An 18,825-nucleotide genomic window follows, 5' to 3' on the forward strand; every position below is an offset into this window, starting at 1 on the left:
ATTTGTTGCATGCAAAGGAACAGTTAAGTTACGCTATCAAAACAAGATTAATGAAACATACAAAATTAATTAAAGCATAAATCAAAAGAAATATCAAGTTTCAAACATCAACCACCCTCTCAAAAATCCCATAAGGAATATTTATAGCATGAAAAGAAAACCCAAACCCTACGATGGATCTAGGATAAGATCTTATTACAAAAGCAAACCCCACAAAAAATTCAAATAGTATATTCTAATTACAGATCCAATTGGATCCTGGATCTTAATTTCTTCACCCTTTGTTCCTCTTTTTGTTATTGTTGTTTATTTGATTTTAAACTGATTTTGGATCCATGACTCCATCATCCTCCCCCGGTTGGGAAGGGTTCAAAATAATATCATCATTACCAAACATGAGGTTACATAACATATCATCTCCGTGAAAATAGATTGTCTCCTCTTCTAGCTCTGCCACCTCACCTTTCTTTGCCTCTTCTTCATCGTTTTTGTCATGTTCTGCTAACTGGACCTGCTTGTGGATCTCCGAACATTAAGCTGCCAAGTGTCCAAATCCATCACATCCGAAGCTTCTTTGTCTGCTCTCAATTACACGCATATGAGACCTGGTATTGTAGGCCAGTCCTAGATCCTCACGATGTTACCTCTGATTGATTTGATTGGAGGTATTGACATCATGTTGGTCCAAATTTGTTCATTGGGTTGAGAAAGCATGCTTAGACTAAAAGGATGACAAGGCCCATAAATCACTCTTTGACTTGGGTTTTTCCACAATAGTTTGTTTGATCCACATTTTATAACTACAAGATAGCTCATCTTATCATAAATAGCTTAATGAAAGCCTTTGATGTACCTGACAACCTCCTGATCTTCAGTTTCTTGAAGCCGACTCTAAAAGTTTAAGTGATGGAACTCCACAGTGTACTCGAGCATAGACTTAACCCTTCTGGAGTATAACTGTATAAGACATCTACGGGAGGCCTGTTGAGCATAAATTAGTAGTATAAATTTTGCTTACATGACTCTTGCATCTAGACCCATGTCTCTATAAGCCTTAGTTCTTGGCCCTCGCAAATATACTGTAGATTGATCCATCACAATAGTGGTAGTCCTCGTAAGCGGGTCGCAACATGAGCAACTCAACAATGTGTCGTACCTTGTTAAGAAGTAGAATATGTGTTCATCGCTAGCCTTCAATCCAAGAAGATATTAGCATCAAGTCATCCCTCAATTTCTGAGAGGTCTAACTTGATGCCATAGGTTTCCGCACCCTCTATCTCTCACCAAAAGGCACAACTAGTCTTAGTGGATACTCATGCCAAAAAGTTGCATGATTGTTTGGATCTATTGGATTGCCTCGAACTACGTGTTTAGGTGGAGGCCTTTATGGTGGCTAGACTAGAGGCACATCGGGTGGCCTTTGATCCCATTTTGCTACTCCTCGTATGTTGAGGTGGCACAACGAAAGGATCTCAGGTGATGGCGGCAACAGAGAGGTTGAGGTGAGGCAGTAGAGAGTGAAGAGAGAAAAGAAAGAGCAGATGATAGTTTGAAGCTTGGAGGTTTGCTTCGAAGGCTTCACGGTGTGTTGTATTGCATATCACCATAGGGGCCGAGTCCCATGGTTATATAGCCTTCAGGTTTCCTCTCTCGACTTAGTAGACGGTTGAGAGAATATCGATGAGTCTAATGTATTTGATAAATTAGAGTTTGAAATTTAAATAAAAAGATTGATTTGTAAAACGAACTTAGCTTATCCATGAGCAGACCTACTCATGGATAAGCACAACATGCAACACATGACCACACACACCAACATCTCCCACTTAGACATGAGACTGCTCAGTGTGCTCCCACCATTGTAGGCTTCCTTGAATTGGTTACAGATTTTTCGTTAAGAATTTCCTTCGTAATAATATATATCTTAATCTCATTCGGGCAACATGCTTGGTAAATAAGTCTTCTGCAATACCCTTAGTTAAGGGATCCGCTACCATATCCAATATAGGAAGGTAGTCTACAGTTATTTCATTGTTTTCAATCATATCATGTATGTAGTGGTATTTCACCATTATATGCTTGCTCTTGGAGCTATTAGCTCCACTTTTCATTAGAGCAATAGCAACTTGATTATCACAGTATATCTGTATAGGCTCACATAATATTTCTATCTTTAATTTTTTAATGAACATGTTGATTCATACTTCAAATGTCGTGGTTGCATTACACGCAATATACTCAACCTCTTGAGTATGCTGAGTCACACAACCCTGTTTCTTACAGGACCACGCAACAACTCCTCCTCAAAAGAGGAAGATATAGCCAGAAGTAGATTTGCTGTCATCTTTGCACTCTGCAAAGTCAGCATCAGAGTATCCAATTAAATCAAGGTTGTCAGCTTGAAAGCTCAGTTGCAAGCCTTTAGAACCTTTTAGGTATCAAAAAATTCTCTTTACGGCTTACTAGTGAGGCCATTCTGAATTACTTTGATATCTACTAACAAGACCTACGACGAAGCTTATGTCAGGTCTTGTGCATAGCATCACATACATTAGGCTTCTAACAACCTGAGCATAAGGAATTTCAAGATTTGGTTGGCCCTCACCAGGACAATCATTTTTTCTTAAGTTTACTTTTTTTGCAACAAGAGTTCCAATAGGTTTGGAGTCATGCATTATGTATCTCTTAAGAATATAATCAATGTACCTTTCTTGACTTAAATAGAGAGTCCTTGAATCTCTGTTTCAGGTGATTTTAATTCTCAAAATATAGGAAGCTTCACCATATCTTTCATTTCAAAGTTGGTATATAACCATTTCTTTGTATTGACTATCTTTTTATTATCATTCTCAGTCAGCAGAATGCCATCAACATATAATGACAAGATACAGAAAAGACTCTCACTTTTCTATACATATACACAGTGGTCTAACTGATTTGGTTCATATCCAATCTTTGTTATGGCTTTGTGAAAAAACAAATATCACTGTCTTGACGATTTCTTTAATCCGTACAAGGATTTTTTCAACTTGTACACTTTATCATCATTTATCGCATAACCTTCTGGCTAAGTCATATATATGTCTTCTTTTATGTCACTGTTTAGGAAGACAATCTTTACATCCATTTGCCATATGTCCAGGTTATGATGAGCAACTATGAATAATATTATCCTGATGAACGTAAATTTAGCAACTGGCTAATAGGTTTCCGTATAATCGATTTCCTCCTTTTGAGAAAAATCTTTCGCTACTAGTCTTGCTTTAAATTTATCTATAGATTCATCAGCTTTATATTTTTTCTTAAGAACCCATTTACAGCCAACTGATTTTCTTCCTTCAAGAAGATCAATTAAGTCTGAGACTTAGTTCTTTTCAATGGATTCAATTTCTTCATCCATAGCTCTTTTCCATTCTGATGCCTCTTTTGAATTAATTGCATCGGCATATGGAAAATTATCGGTCAACTCATCAAGATCTACAGAATAGCAGAGTTCCTCACATAAATACACATAGTAGTCATCCAAGTAGGATGGATGAGCTCTAGATCTTTTACGACCACTTAATCCTTGAGAGATAGAGGGTTCAAAATTAGTTGGTTCATTGCCTGACTGTTCCACAGCCGATTCATTACCTAACTGTTCATTTTGATCATCATGATCATCTAGCAAATCAAAGGGATCCTCAATTGGATCACCAGATTCATTGTTGAGATTTTTCATAAACTCAACATCTCTACCCTTTATCAGTCCCAAACTCTGATGATACAATCTATATCCTTTTGACCCTTTTGGATAACCAATAAAGATACATCTAGCTGATTTGTTATCCAATTTATCCATAGTTGGATCTAAGATTTTTACATGAGCTACAAATCTCCATCTCCTTAGATGGTTTATGTTTGGTTTCATACCAGTCCATCTTTCATATGGAGTCTTTGGGATAGCCTTACAAGGTACTCTATTTAATGTATATATAGTTGTATTTACAACTTCACCCAAAAAAACTTTGGGTAGATGAGCACCTGCTAACATGGATCTTACCATGTTCGGGAGAGTTTTGTTACACCTTTCAGCAACACCATTTTGTTGCGGTGTCCTTGGTATGATTCTTTGCCTATTAATACCAAGATCTTTGCAATAATTGCTGAACTCATTTGAGGTGTATTCACCACCTCTATCAAATCTCATAATTTTAATATTTCTACCAAGTTGTCTTTCAACTTCATTTTTTGTATTCTTTGAATTTCTCAAGTGCTTCTGATTTGTTTCTGATGAGATACAAGTATCCATATCTCAAGAAATCATCAATAAATATTATAAAATATAACTTGCCACTATGAGTTTAGATTTTAAATGATCCACAAATGTCCGTATGGATTATTTCTAACCGCTTAGTGGCTCTCATTGAAGTTAGGGATTAGTCTTTGTTGTGCCAGATTTTTTATTTTCTTTAGGCTTATATACCCAAGTCTTTTATGTCATGCATTTACATTAATCACTAAGCCACAATCAATATACGAAGAAAAGTTTTTTTTATTTTCAGATAATTTAAACATCCCGTGTTCTTTGTCAAATTTACCCTCAAACAGAATTCTACTATATTTCTCCATAGTGACATTCCCAGGGACAAACCAGACCTCAAAACCTTTCCCAGTCAAAGCTGGTACAGACATCAGGTTCCTCCTCATTGAAGGGACATAAAGTACATCTTTCAGTAACACACTAGTCCCTCCCACATTGAGTCTGTAGGACCCAACTCCTAGAACATCACTATAGGAGTTGTTGCCCATGTAGACTTTGTGCTCGCCTGGTTCTAGCTCTTTGAGATCCATAGTTCAATCGGTGGATTTGGCTATATGTCGAGTAGCTTCAGAGTCCACCCACTACCCTAAGAGTTCTTTATTCGCAAAGTGACATTCAGATACAACACATATGACTTCTTTTCAGTCATGCTTTTTGCTTGAATTGTTGTATCTCCCACCATTCCAGTTGCTCCTGTTATTGGGAAATTTTGTCCTGCAGTTCTTCTAGATGTGTCCCATCTTGTTGCACTTGAAGCACTTGACTTGTGAGCCTTTGTGGCCTTGAGGTTTGAAACCTGCATTTTGTCCTTTATGGAACTTGCCATTACCCTTCTTTTTAAAGTTATTTTGCTTAACGGCTACTTGGCTATGAGATTGTGTGTCTTGAATCACCATCAATTCAGACTTCTTCTCCTTAGCCATGTGTTCTTGTTCTATGGCTAATTGCAGGGCCAACTCAGTCAAGTTTAAATTCTTTGAATTTAATCTTAATGCAGTGGTCACCATTTTCCATGAATGTGGGAGGCTATTCAGTATGGTGGACACCTGCATTCTATCTGAAATTACATTTCTAGCAATGGCTAGGTCTTTAGCCATGACCAACATCCTATTAACGTGATCTACCACATTGTCACTCTTTTTCATCCTATATGAGTTGTATTGTTCGAGTAACAATTGAATATGGACTTTGGATGTGGTACCATACTTGGTGGCGATGGCCTCCATCATTTCCTTAGTGATTTTATAATCTTCAAAGACTCTGATCAAATCATCGTCTATGTAGGTGAGAATGATGATTCTTGCCATCAGATCATCTTTTTTAAATTTTCTGAATTTGATTATTTCTTCTTGAGATGATTCGTCATTCAATTTTTCTATAAACATACTAAGAATATATTATAGGCCTTCCAGGGTTAGAGCTAAAGGGATCCATCTTTTTTAGACAGGAAAGTTGGTCTCGTTTAGCTTGTCTGTTTTCGCTAATTTGGAGGCACAGACACGACTAGCCATTTTGTACTAACCAATTTTAATTTAATTTATTTATGATAAGTTAGCACAAAGGAACAATAAAAAACAAAAGAAAGATCTTGTCAGACTAAACATGTTTCTTTATTTTAAATATACCTAATTTTGGTCTTAAACAGAATTTAAAGGAGTTTTTTTTTTAATTTAACAAAAGCAAAGGGTTTTTTGAAAATTAAAAAATTATTCTAGGTATTAAATGGGAAATATAACTATTTTTGTTAATTTTTCAAAAATTTTAAAGTCGCAGACCCTTTTTAGCAAATACTTTTGAAAAGGTATGCGTGTTATAGAATATTTTATTTTAACCCTCTTTTTAAAATACGTAAAACATCCATGGACAAAGGTTTTTTTTACCCCTCGGGCTATTTAAGCCCCGAACAGGTTGAAACCAACTCAAAAGAGCATCAGGTTTTCTCTCTCTTCTTCGCCAGAGCTCCAGAAAAATGGGAAACCAATTTTTCTGGCCGATCTTCGGCGACGATAGCCCGACTCTGTGGTTGGGTTTGATGTTTTCGTTGCAGGCGCCCTCTCACACAGGTCCGAGGCCTCTTTCTACAGCGGAGCTTCCTTGGAAGATGAATCGATCGGAAAATTTCTCGACCGTTCTTCGGCGACGATGGCCCACTTCCTATTTGGGTTTGTTTTCCTTGACGCAGGCTTTCCCTACGCTCAAACCTGAGGCCAAATCGATTTTTTTGGTGGTTTGGGTTTTTTTCTTTTCTCTGTTTTCTGTTTTTCTGATTCTATGTTTGTGATTTTCTTTTTCAGTCAGGGCGCAATAGTAAACCAGGCGGGAGGCCTTTTACCTTTAATAGATCGGTGCTGCCGGAAAGAATGGCAGGCGAGCGATGTCTTTCCGACGACAAAACCTATATATTATTTTTTTTCTTCGGTCTGTCTATCTGTTTTCCTTCCTTTTTGTTTTCTTTTGGTGTATAGAGACAAACAGGTAAGTATCAATTTTGTTTTCTGGTTTGATTTTCAGAGATAGACAATATATAAAAATAGGAAGGTCTTTGTTTTTCTGGTTGGGGTTTTCAGAGGCTAGCAAAATAAACAAAGGTCTCTGTTTTTTCGATTGGGGTTTTCAGAGGCATGCAAAAATAAACAGAGGTCTCTGTTTTAGAGACAAAAAATGGGAAGCTTAAAGACCAGTAAGAAGAGCAATAGCTCTTACCTTTCCCTCTTTTTTTGTTTTGTTTGTTTCTTCTTTGTAGGTTGAAGGCCGCAGGTGTTGATGAGCGTCCTCGAACTTGAGCTCTGATACCACTGTTGAGGTGGTGCAGCGGAAGGTCCTCAGGTGGTGGTGGCAGCAGAGAAGTTGAGGTGCAGCAGCAGAGAGTAAAGAGAGAAAAGAAAGAGCAGAGGATAGTTGAAGCTTGGAGGTTTGCTTCAAAGGGTTCACAGTGTGCTGTATTACATATCACCATAGAGGCTAAGTCCCGTGTTTATATAGCCTTCGGATTCCCTCTCTCGGCTCAGCAGACGGTTGAGAGAATATCAGTGAGTCCAATGTATTTGATAAACTAGACTTTGAAATTTAAATAAAAAAGTTGATTTGTAAGACAGACTTAGCTTATCCATGAGCAGACCTACTCATGGATAAGCACAACGTGCGGTGCATGGCTACACGCACCAACATGGTACATGTGCATGCTGCTTAAACTAGGTGCCTTGTAATGCGAGTTGTGGATTTGAGCATTGAAGTGGACCCGAGTTCTGATAAGGCCCAATAATAGGGTTTGGGTAGGCCTAGGTAGGGATGTGTAGGATATATGGGTGGTTGTGTATGCTAGAGGTTGAATAAGCTGGTTTTGGGTTTGGATGGGGTTTGTTTTATATATTAGATTAGGGTTTGGGTGGCCAAGATAACAAGCTTGATAAGGATTCGATTGGATCGAGATAAATTGAGTCGTTAGACCTGGATTATGATAGGTCAGATACTGGATCAAGTTTTATGGATAAAAAGTCTGGTTAAGACCTGATGCAAATCTAAAATTTTATTGAGTATGGTCTTGACTCAGTTCAAATTGAAATTAGAGCTTCATCCAAGTTCAATTAGGTTCAGTTTGTTATAGTGGAACCCAACCTAATGGACCTGGATAAAGAACAAGGTCCACCAAGTCAATAATTGGTATTCCTTGGGCTTATATACAAAGAAATCGGGAGTTGGACCTGCGTACCAGCTTGGGACTCAATTTCACACACGAATCAATTTGTTCGATTCTTCGCTTAGGTGGGATCCCATTCACTTGGTGAGGGCAGTGGCACTCTCCCCAAGGAGCAGGCAGAGTTTCCCACCGACTAGACAAGCACCCGTCTGGCGCGAGGTCACCGGACGGGATCCCGCCAGTCGGGTGGTCTTGTTCCATCGAAAAATGCAGAGAGGAAGAAGGGAAGGGGCATAGAATGCCCTCCCACCCTCCCCAATGGCTTGCAGTGCGTGGGGCAAAACCGATAGGAAGGGATCCTGTAGATCCATTTGGTCTGGCTGCTGGATGGGCTAGGTAAACCGATCCTTTTCCCCTCTAGTTGGGTTGTGTGAAGGAAGGAAGATGAGAGGGCATCGGTGGGGCTACGACCATCGCCACAGTCAAGTACATGCTTCCCTCGATCAGCCTTCAGTTGTGTCTTCGCCCATGACTTCTGCATTGGGGGCAAATGTTTGTTGAAAACTGCAAAATAATCGTCTAGAAGAGATTGATTTCTGCCCACATCCGTTAATCCAACCGCATCTCTTTCTTATGTGTTGCTTTCATCACGGTGGATCTCTAGGGCATAACAATTTGGTCTCAATTGTTGCATGAGTTCTGTAATCGATCGCCCGAGCAATGCGATGTCTATATCCAACAGAGATGTTTGCAAACCTTGCATATCTACCCACAAGTCGACCACTTCTACAGGTAAATACATCACTATGTCCGTTTCTTAACCCATGATTTTTTGCACGTTCTCTTCTTGACTGCTTTTTAGCATTGGCAAAGATTGAGATCTTATTCTGATACCGGTTGATGCAAATTGGTTGCCAAATTTATAGAGAAACAACCAAGTTTATGGATCTATGCTACCAAAGCAAGATTAATAAAAATTAAGATAATTAATTAAAGCATAAATAAAAAAATATCAAGTTTTCAAAATCTCACAACAAATATATTTATAGCATGAAAAGAAAACCTAACTTTTAAGGTGGATCTTGGATAAGATCCAAATACATATGCAAACCCAAAAATAAAATCGAAATCCCATATACTAACTATAGGTCCTATTGGATCCTAAATCTCAATCTCATCACCCTTTCTTCTTCTTCTTCTTAGTTTGATTTGGATCCAATTATAGATCCACTGCTGTATCAATAGGGGTGGACATCGGGCAAGGCTAGGCTGACCCGATTAGGGCACAACAGGCTTGAACCTGACCTGACTCAATTGCAATCGAGATCGGGCTCCCAGTTAATGGGTCGAACTTGTCGGCCCTGTGTATTTTGCATATGGGTCAGGCCCGATTATCTAATCAGGTAGGGCCCAACCTGACTTAATTCGCACCCGGGCTGCAAAGTGTAGCCTAAGCCCAACCCAATTTGAACTGGGTCCTGAAGCCCGACGAACAGCCTGACCCGATGACCACCATTATCCCTACGCATATTTTCATAAAAATAATTAAAACTCTTTTTTGCTTTAACTCTTCAACTCACAATTGTCCCAATTTCTTAGTCTCGAGCAATAAAATTCTCTTAACAAGCAAATCATTTCCCTTGCTCTCGCATTTGACAATAACCATAATTTTTTTTTGGTTGAGCTAAAGGAAAATACTTCCCATTACCAACCTTACATTTGTATGCTTTAGGTTGGTAAAACCCTTGAGGTCCTCCTTGCTTATTGAAGAGTACACCTAGGTTCGACCTTGCAACAAAGGATGCCTCCAATGGGTTTCGAACTCGTAACATCTAATAACTTAATGACATTCACGATAAAACTTGTTGAAAATGAGTCAAACTATTATGGGAGAGGGAATAGGGGTATTTTCACTATTTTGCTTAAAATGTGACAAAATACAGGAGCTATTTGAAAAGTGTGAAAAGTAATATGCATATGTATTAATTATTCGATACGAAGAGTGAGTCATAAAAAGCATGGTACGGACATTATCTCGTCACCCATCCGGGAAAATATCTGGCTGAGTTTTTTTTTTTTGAGGCAAAATATCTGGCTGAGACTTAAACAAGATATAATCGCTGGTTGACGTGGCTGCAGCTGACGGTGGCAACACGTGTAAAGAGAGGGCCAGCTGGAGTTTTTTTTTTTTGCATTTTCTGGCGATCGGCTTCTCAGCCAGTACGAATGGTCCTCTCTCTCTCTCTCTGTCTGTCTGTCTGTCTCTGTGTGTGTGTGGGATTCCTGGTTGTTTTTCGTGGAGACCAATGTGCTCGAGGCGAACCGGTGACGATTCGGGTGGGATGGGAGGCGTGCCGGTTGCGGAGGGTGGTGGTGCAGTGGATCGCCGGTTTTGTGGTGGCGACTCGGAGGGAAGGGCGTCGGTTCGGACGGATTCGTCGTCGGAGGTGACGGTGGAGTTCCGTAGAGAGCTACCACCCAGATCTAGAGCACCACCAAGCATGGTATTATGGAAGATTTTGTTTTTTTTTGTTCATTTTTATTCTTTTTTGTCTTAATCTTGAGGAATCCTTCTCTTTTCTTTTGATAGGAAGTTTCTTTTTTTAATAGCTTTTGGTTTGCATGAATATTTGATTTGATGTAGGTAGCAACAACTTTTGATTTATAGAAATGCTCGCCCAAGTTGGTTTTTAGAATTTGATTTTTGGGTTTTTTCTTTTCGTTAGAAAGGAAAGGTACTAAGATGATAAATCTGGCCATTTATGCCTCTAATTTTTACTTATGCATGGATATTATGATTTTTTGAGTAATCTAGAAGTTGGGTTTTTCCCCTGATAATTTATGAAGGGTGCTGAAAAGGTTTGGTGTTTATTTCATCTGTCAAAATGGTGATTGAAGCTGTCCAATTTTGATATTGGTTTGTGGTTTCTAGTGTGTGTTAATAATCGGAGGACAAGGATGGTGACAGTTTTGGTGGTTGAACAGAAGAAATGATGTTTGTATTAGTGTAATTTTGGATATTTATTTCTGAACCTTTGCTTTTCTTCCATGATTTTGAACATCATGTTCCCAAGAACATGAAATCTGAAGTATAATCACTGGTGGAGGAGTCTTATTTTCTGTATCTCTGCATTATTTCTATTGCTGAATCTAACGAAGATAAAATTTGGAATGCAGGCAGCAGATTCCTCGGGGACTGAGTGGACGGATGAGAAGCACCGCTCATATCTCAATTCCATGGAAGCTTCTTTCGTCAGACACCTGCATAATCAGCAGTATTTTTCTACGCATTTGTTGAATTGGCACTGGAAAAGGAGAAAGCTGCAGAATCAGAGATCTGCACGGTTGGCAACCAGCAGCTCAAACTCCATTGGCCAGGTTGAAAATCTGAGCTGTATAATTCAGAGCTGTTTGTTTGCAAATTTGTTGTTGCTGAAGATTGTTCTTGCTGTTCCAGTTTAAGGTTTTGCAACAGGGTTCATGGAAGAAGCTTAATTTTGATGGTACCGGCGCCCAGGCAAACGCCCAAGACAAACCACAAGAGCTCTTCACTAATCCTTGGATCATGCATTTCACAGCGGCTTCATCTAGCAAAGGACAGAGAGTGACATCATTAAAATTGCTGGGGAAGGCTTCTTCTGTTGTTGAAGAGTCTCCCATGAAGGAATTGAATGAAGGGATCTCAGATTCATCAAAAATGCATTGCAAACAGATACCTAGTCATCATGCTCACATGCCTATACAGAAATCTTTTGGCAACAATACTGGTACCCCTTCTTGGCATTCTGAACTATATTGAAACATTTAGTGTATCAGTCATGTAGATTTATTAGTTTTAGTATTGTATGTCTAAGTACATTCCCTTTCAAATGATAAAGAAGTTATGGAAACTTTCTTTTTATGCTCATAATAATGCGTGCCATTGAATGATCATGCTGTCTTTCCTGTTGTTGCTTTGTTATGCTCTCTAGAAACTTGATTAGATCAAGTAACAGCCAATTTTTAGTTCTACCCAATTTATGAAGATGAACCTTTAGTTTTGAAACATGGGACACAAATCATGATCCAGAAGACATAATAATAACACCTCACTAGGTAAGAGAGGCTGTAGCACAAAAGATTGTTCACATGACGAATAACTATTGCTTAAGAAAAATACAATCCAACCAAGCCAAGGTTAGAGTTTCTAGAAAGATTGGCAGTTCCATACTGACAGCATAAAGCGAAGGGGCCTCGGGCTGTCTTTTTGTGAGCATGATGCAACTCAGGAACCAAGTGGGCTCAATGTATGTCTGCATCTGAGACAAGTACAATGTTGACCAACTTTATTTTAACCGGATGCAATCAGTCAGAGCTAATTTGGCCCTTAGTGAGAAGCGTGGATTTCTCATATTAAATAGTGGGTGTCACATGTGTATAGCATATTATGTTTTATGCTAGATTTGACAAAGTAGTAGTTCTTTAACTGCATCCAATGGATTATTAAGAGATGTCACTTTACTGAGCTTTGGAGCAGGTCATATAATGGTCAGGCAATCTGGGGAACAGAGATAGGGGCAGAGACTGATTTCTTTCCTTGGTTGTGGAATTTTTGGTCGCCCCAGGAACAAGGTTCAAGCATATGGAGAAGCTGCACTGAAGCCATCAGTTACCATCAAGTCACCTTGTGCCTTAGTCGTCAACAGAAACAGGGCAAATTTTTGGAGCTAGTGGGTTACTGTTGGCATCATCATTGCCTCACTACTTAATGTGTCTTTCATTTCTAAGGACACTGTACTGTGTCGTGTTGCCCATGATCTTAACATTATATACTGCTTCCAATTCCAGAATGCTTGTTAAAGTGGGAGAAATAATTTGTATGCACTAGCCCTAGGATGACTTTTGTCCATTAGTGAACAGAAGGGAAGTTTGCAGGTTTGGAAACTTAAAAAACTTTAATATTTGCTGCTGAATCATGATAAGGTTATCTATTTGGTTTGTACATAGCTTAATTTAATCTGATTATCCAGATGTGAATCACCATCTGTTTGAATTGTAGTTTTAGTGGGTTGATTTCTCTACCAAAGCTTCTCACCATTATACACATGCAAAGTCACCATCTGGTTGATTACACAATAGTAATTCGTGAATTAAATGTTAAAATGTATCTCCTAAAATCATTATTGTAAATATAAATATATATATTTATATACATAGAGATACATATACATATAATATATTATATGTACATATATCTCTCTATATATAAATATATATATTTATATCCTTTTTTATTTTTTACCCGAAAAGGGTATTCTTGTAATTTCCTATCTTACGCATATTCCATTTGGAATATGTTGTATTTTTCTTATTTATTTTTTGTAATTCTTTTTTACTTTTTTATTCTTTTTATTTTTATTATTTAAAGTGCATTGGGGGTCCCCCAATAGAGTCGTTGGGGGCTCCCCAACGACTCCTTTGGGAGCCCCCCCCTTTGCACCTTTTGGCACTTGTATAAATAGGGGTGTTCTCCCTTTGTAATACCTAAGCTTGAGAGTCTCAAGCATTTGTTCCTTTTATCAAATACATGCATTATTGCATGTTTGCTATTTCTACGCTTTTTGCGTATTTTGTTCAAGTGTTGTGAGGGTGTTTTCGTACACTTCTTTTATAAAGTATTTATGCTTGTATGCGTATTGTCTCTTCATAGAAAACTTCACATGGTATCAGAGCTTGGTTGGTGATAGAGGATTGTGGGATCCTCTTCTTTTCAAGTGCCTCGAAAAGCGTGCCTTCGGATCTTTGGAGGTTGAAGTGGTGGATCTTGCTTCTCAAATATTTTAGAAGAATCTTGCGCAAGCTAGCATTTGAAATATTGTGTTGGTACGCCATTTCTTCCTTTCTCTCTACTTCATAATGGGCGAAAAAGAGTCACTTTACTCTTGGCTTCAAATTAAATGGGTCCAATTATCATATTTGGGCCGGAAACATGGAGGCTCACATAAAAAGGAAGGGGCTATGGGGTTATGTGCAAGGCACAATTCCGGAACCGGAACCCAAAATAACCGTGGTAAACGGAAGCGAGATCAAGATTCTTGAAGGAGAAAAAAGGGTTAGAGCTCTTGAAGAGTATTTTAAGAAGCACGATGAGTGGGAAATGAAGAATTTCAAGATTCTTTCTTGGTTCTTTTCATCCGTTGAAACTAAGATTAATGCCAACATTATTAAGTTCAAAAAGGCATCGGAAGCTTGACATTATCTTGAGAAAATGTATACATCGAGGGACCTATCTCATAAGTATTATCTTCAAAAGAAAGCTCTCTCTCTTACTCAAGGTGAAATAACTATTAGGGAATATTTTGCCGATCTTTCCTCCATTTGGGATGAGCTTATCATGCTTGAACCAAAATGGAGTGGAGAAGCAATTGAACTCCGTCACAAGCAACTTGAAGAAGATCGGTTCTTCAATTTTTTGAATGGGCTAAGGCCCGAATTTGAGCAAATAAGGTCTTCTCTTCTATCCTCTTTTACTCCTCCCTCTCTTGAAGATGTACTCACCAAATTAAGTGGTGAGGAGACTCGTATGAGTTTATGTAAACAAGGATCAAGTGTTCTTGTGGTTCCTTGTAATCATGAAGAAAGTAATGAGGTCAATGCCGTATCAAGACCCGAGAACAATGTAAGAACCTATCGTCCCCCTCATTTTAAACCACAAAATCAAGGTGAAAATGGTGGGCCAAGAGGAAAAAGGGACTATAGCAAAATTATTTGTCATTTTTGTAAAGAACCCGGATATATCAAACCCATATGTCCCAAATGGAAAAAGCTTCTCGCAATGGCTACCACCGGTGTACCACAAAAGGAGGAGGTCACTCTCTTTAAATCAAATAGTGGAAGCCCTTCAACCTCTACTCAAAGGAGCTACCTCCGGTGCCGCTGTGTCTACTTCATCTCTTCCAGGTAAAGTCTCTTGGCTTTTGGACTCCGGTGCATCTTTTCATATGTCTCCAAACATGTTTTCACTTTCCGATTTCTCAAAAAATGCTTCTCTCTCTTTTGTTTCCACTGCGGATGGAACATCTCTTGAAATTAAAGGTATAGGTAATTTTGAAACTCAAGATTTTTTTATTCCAAAAATTAGATTTATACCTAAACTAAACTAAAATCTTCTCTCTGTTTCTCAACTCTCGGACCATGGTTGCGATATCAAGTTCTCTTGTGATAAATGTTTAATACAAGATCGCCGGTCCGGGAAATTGATTGGGGAAGGCTTTAGAAAAGGAGACTTATATTATATGGAATCTCTTCAAGTTCCAAAATCTTTTTGTAATGTGGCCCAAAACAAAGATATAAATGTATGGCACAAAAGACTTGGTCATCCTAATATCACCAAGTTGTCTTATTTACATTTTGCAAATGACCTATGTAAAAGTTCATTTTCTTGTAATGATTGTATTCTCGGAAAAATGCAAAGTTTACCTTTTGAGCAAAGAACTATGTTCTCTTCTAAAACTTTCGAAATTGTTCATTTGGATGTTTGAGGACCCGCACCTGTGACTTCAAAAGGAGGCTTTTCTTATTATGTCATTTTTGTGGATGATTTTTCCAGATATTCGTGGATCTATTTTCTTAAGTTCAAACATGAAGTTTTTTCATGTTTTAAAACCTTCCATTCAATGATCAAGAATCAATTCAACAATAATATAAAAATATTTAGGAGTGATTCTGGAGGGGAATATCTCTCCAATCAATTTAAAGTATATCTTGAGGATCATGGAATTGTCCATCAAAGGTCTTGTCCTAAAACTCCTCAACAGAATGGGTTGGCCGAAAGAAAACATAGGCACATCATTGAGACTACTAGGACCCTTCTTATTTCCCAAAACATTCCTAAAATTTTTTGGGCAGAAGCAGCTCTTGCTTCTGTTTATCTGATAAATCGCCTCCCATCTCGGATATTAGGAAAAATATCCCCTTTTGAGATTTTATATAAGCTTGAACCGGATTATAATAGGTTACGAGTTTTTGGGTGTAAGTGTTTTATACTTACGGATAAGAATGACAAACTATCTCCCAAGGCTATCCCTTGCACCTTTCTTGGATATTCCGAAACTCAAAAAGGTTTTCGTTGTTATGATCTTCGAGATGATAAGTTATGTCTCTAGAAATGTAACTTTTTTGGAAAATGAAAGTGGCTTTGAAAAAAATGTTTCTCAACAAGAAAATTTTGATTATTCCTTCCTATTTGATTTATTGTCTAGTAATGATGATATATCTAGTGATGATGATGTATCATCAAATCATGATGAGGAAAATGATGGTGACGTTGGTGAACATAACTCACTCAATGAACAAGAAAGTAGATTTTCAAGTGATCCAATAACCTACTATCGTAGAAACCAAGACACCTTTAGAAGTGCTATTGACCAATATAGTGAGCTTGTTCCTACTATCGATCACCGGAGATCTGAAAGGAATAGAAGACCTCCAACTCGTTTTGTTTCTTTTGATTCTTTCTCACCCCGATATAGGGCTTGTCTTAGTGTCATTCACTCTTATTTTGAACCAAGGAATTTTGAAGAAGCTAAAAAATGTATAGAATGGCAAGAAGCTATGCAAAATGAACTTAATGCCCTTAAAAGGGCTGAAACTTGGGATTTTCAAACTCTACCCATAGGAAAGAAAACTATAGGTTGTCGATGGGTTTTTAAGGTTAAAACTAAGAGCGATGGATCTTTGGAAAGGTATAAAGCTCATTTAGTTGCAAAAGGGTATGGGCAAGAGTATGAAATTGATTATGAGGAAACTTTTGCCCCTGTAGCCCGAATGGTTACAGTTAGATGTCTTATTACTATTGCATCTATTAAAAATTGGAACATTTTTCAAATGGATATGAAAAATGCTTTTTTAAATGGTGATCTTAACGAAGAACTATATATGGATGCTCTACCAGGCATGAAGATTCCTAAAGATAAAGTTCTTCGTCTTCGTAAGGCCCTCTATGGTTTGAAACAGGCCCCCAAAGTCTGGTATGACAGGTTTACCAGTGTAATGCTAGAAAATGGTTTTTCCTCATGTTATACTGACACTGCTCTATTTACTAGAAGATCTAATGCAGGAATTGCGATTCTATTACTCTATGTTGATGACATGTTAATTACAGGTGATGATGTTCAAGGAGTCAAGGGTATTAAGTCTGTCTTGACTTCAAAATTTGAGATGTCAGACTTGGGTTTTCTGACATATTTTCTTGGAATTGAGGTTGCCTATTCGCAACATGGTTATTTTCTATCTCAGTCTAAACTTGCTTGTGAGATTATTGACAGATCATGAATTTCTGATGATTAAGTATGCGAAACTCCTGAAGTAGTGGGATAAAAAATGAAGATTGACGATGGCGTTCCCTTAACCGATTCTACTCCTTACAGGCAGTTGGTAGGCTCTTTAATGTACCTTAGCATTACTCGACCCGACTTGTCACATGCTATTCACATCGCCAGTCAGTTCCAGCACGCTCCTACAACCGTTCATATGAGTGTTGTCCTTCGCATCATCAGATATTTGAAGGGAACAATGAATAAGGAAGTATTTCTATCTTCTTCCTCTGAATTAAAGTTGCTTCTTATACTGACTCAGATTGGGGAGGTGACCCTAGTAACCGTCACTCCACCACTGGTTTTTGTGTTTTCTTAGGTGAATCTTTGATCTCATGGCGATGTAAAAAGCAACAGAAGGTCTCTTTGTCATCCACTGAAGCCGAATATAGAGCCATGACATCTACCACCATGGAAATTGTATGGATTCAACGCCTTTTGGAAGATATGGGAGTGGTTGTCAAAGAACCAACAAAGCTATGCTGTGACAATAAAAGTGCAATCTATATTGCCAAGAACCACACATTTCACGAGCGAACAAAGCATATAGAGATGGACTGTCATTATGTCAGAGAAGAATACTTGAAGGTCATTGATCTACCATACGTGACGTCTGAGTATCAACTTGCCGACTTCTTCACAAAAGCTCTATGTTCGCCCAAATTTCATTTCCTTCTTGGCAAACTTGCGGTTATCACACCGTAAGTTTGAGGGGGGGTGTTAAAATGTATCTCCTAAAATCATTATTGTAAATATAAAAATATATATTTATATACATAGAGATACATATACATATAATATATTATATGTACATATATCTCTCTATATATAAATATATATATTTATATCCTTTTTTATTTTTTACCTGAAAAGGGTATTCTTGTAATTTCCTATCTTGCACATATTCCATTTGGAATATGTTGTATTTTTCTTATTTATTTTTTGTAATTCTTTTTTACTTTTTTATTCTTTTTATTTTTATTATTTAAAGTGCATTGGGGGTCCCCCAATAGAGTCGTTGGGGGCCCCCAACAGTCACAAATGTGACCGTTGGGGGCTCCCCAACGACTCCTTTGGGAGCCCCCCCTTTGCACCTTTTGGCACTTGTATAAATAGGGGTGTTCCCCCTTTGTAATACCTAAGCTTGAGAGTCTCAAGCATTTGTTCTTTTTATCAAATACATGCATTATTGCATGTTTGCTACTTTTACGCTTTTTGTGTATTTTGTTCAAGTGTTGTGAGGGTGTTTTCGTACACTTCTTTTATAAAGTATTTATGCTTGTATGCGTATTGTCTCTTCATAGACAATTTCACATTAAATGGTGTGCATTTGAGAGATTATGACAATTTATAAACACGCACCTGCTAATGCTCTTTTTCAAGTAGAATTGCTTTCTGTTTAGGCCTAGCAAGTTTATAAAACAGTTGAATGGGAAGAGAATTTCATGAATTGGGGTGATGGACTATTCAGGTTGAAATAAATTCTTGGAACTCTGCAGATATTTGAAACTTCATGGAATCTTAGTTTGATG

The 18,825-nt window shown here is 38.0% G+C and overlaps 1 protein-coding gene across 1 annotated transcript in view; it reads left to right on the forward strand.

Annotated features, from left to right (window-relative positions):
- Positions 1 to 10,282: 10,282 nt before the first annotated feature.
- The window catches only part of LOC149841428 (cold-regulated protein 27-like), a 34,807-nt gene continuing 26,264 nt past the window's right edge, over positions 10,283 to 18,825 (forward strand). Inside the window, exons 1-3 of the mRNA XM_090005260.1 lie at positions 10,283 to 10,444; positions 11,118 to 11,318; positions 11,398 to 11,707. Coding sequence (XP_089861386.1) covers positions 10,283 to 10,444; positions 11,118 to 11,318; positions 11,398 to 11,707 — 673 coding nt within the window. The remainder of the gene's footprint in view (positions 10,445 to 11,117; positions 11,319 to 11,397; positions 11,708 to 18,825) is intronic.

The sequence above is a fragment of the Nuphar pumila genome, chromosome 4 (genome assembly GCF_984573655.1).
Source record: "Nuphar pumila chromosome 4, dmNupPumi1.hap1.1, whole genome shotgun sequence".
NCBI lineage: Eukaryota > Viridiplantae > Streptophyta > Magnoliopsida > Nymphaeales > Nymphaeaceae > Nuphar > Nuphar pumila.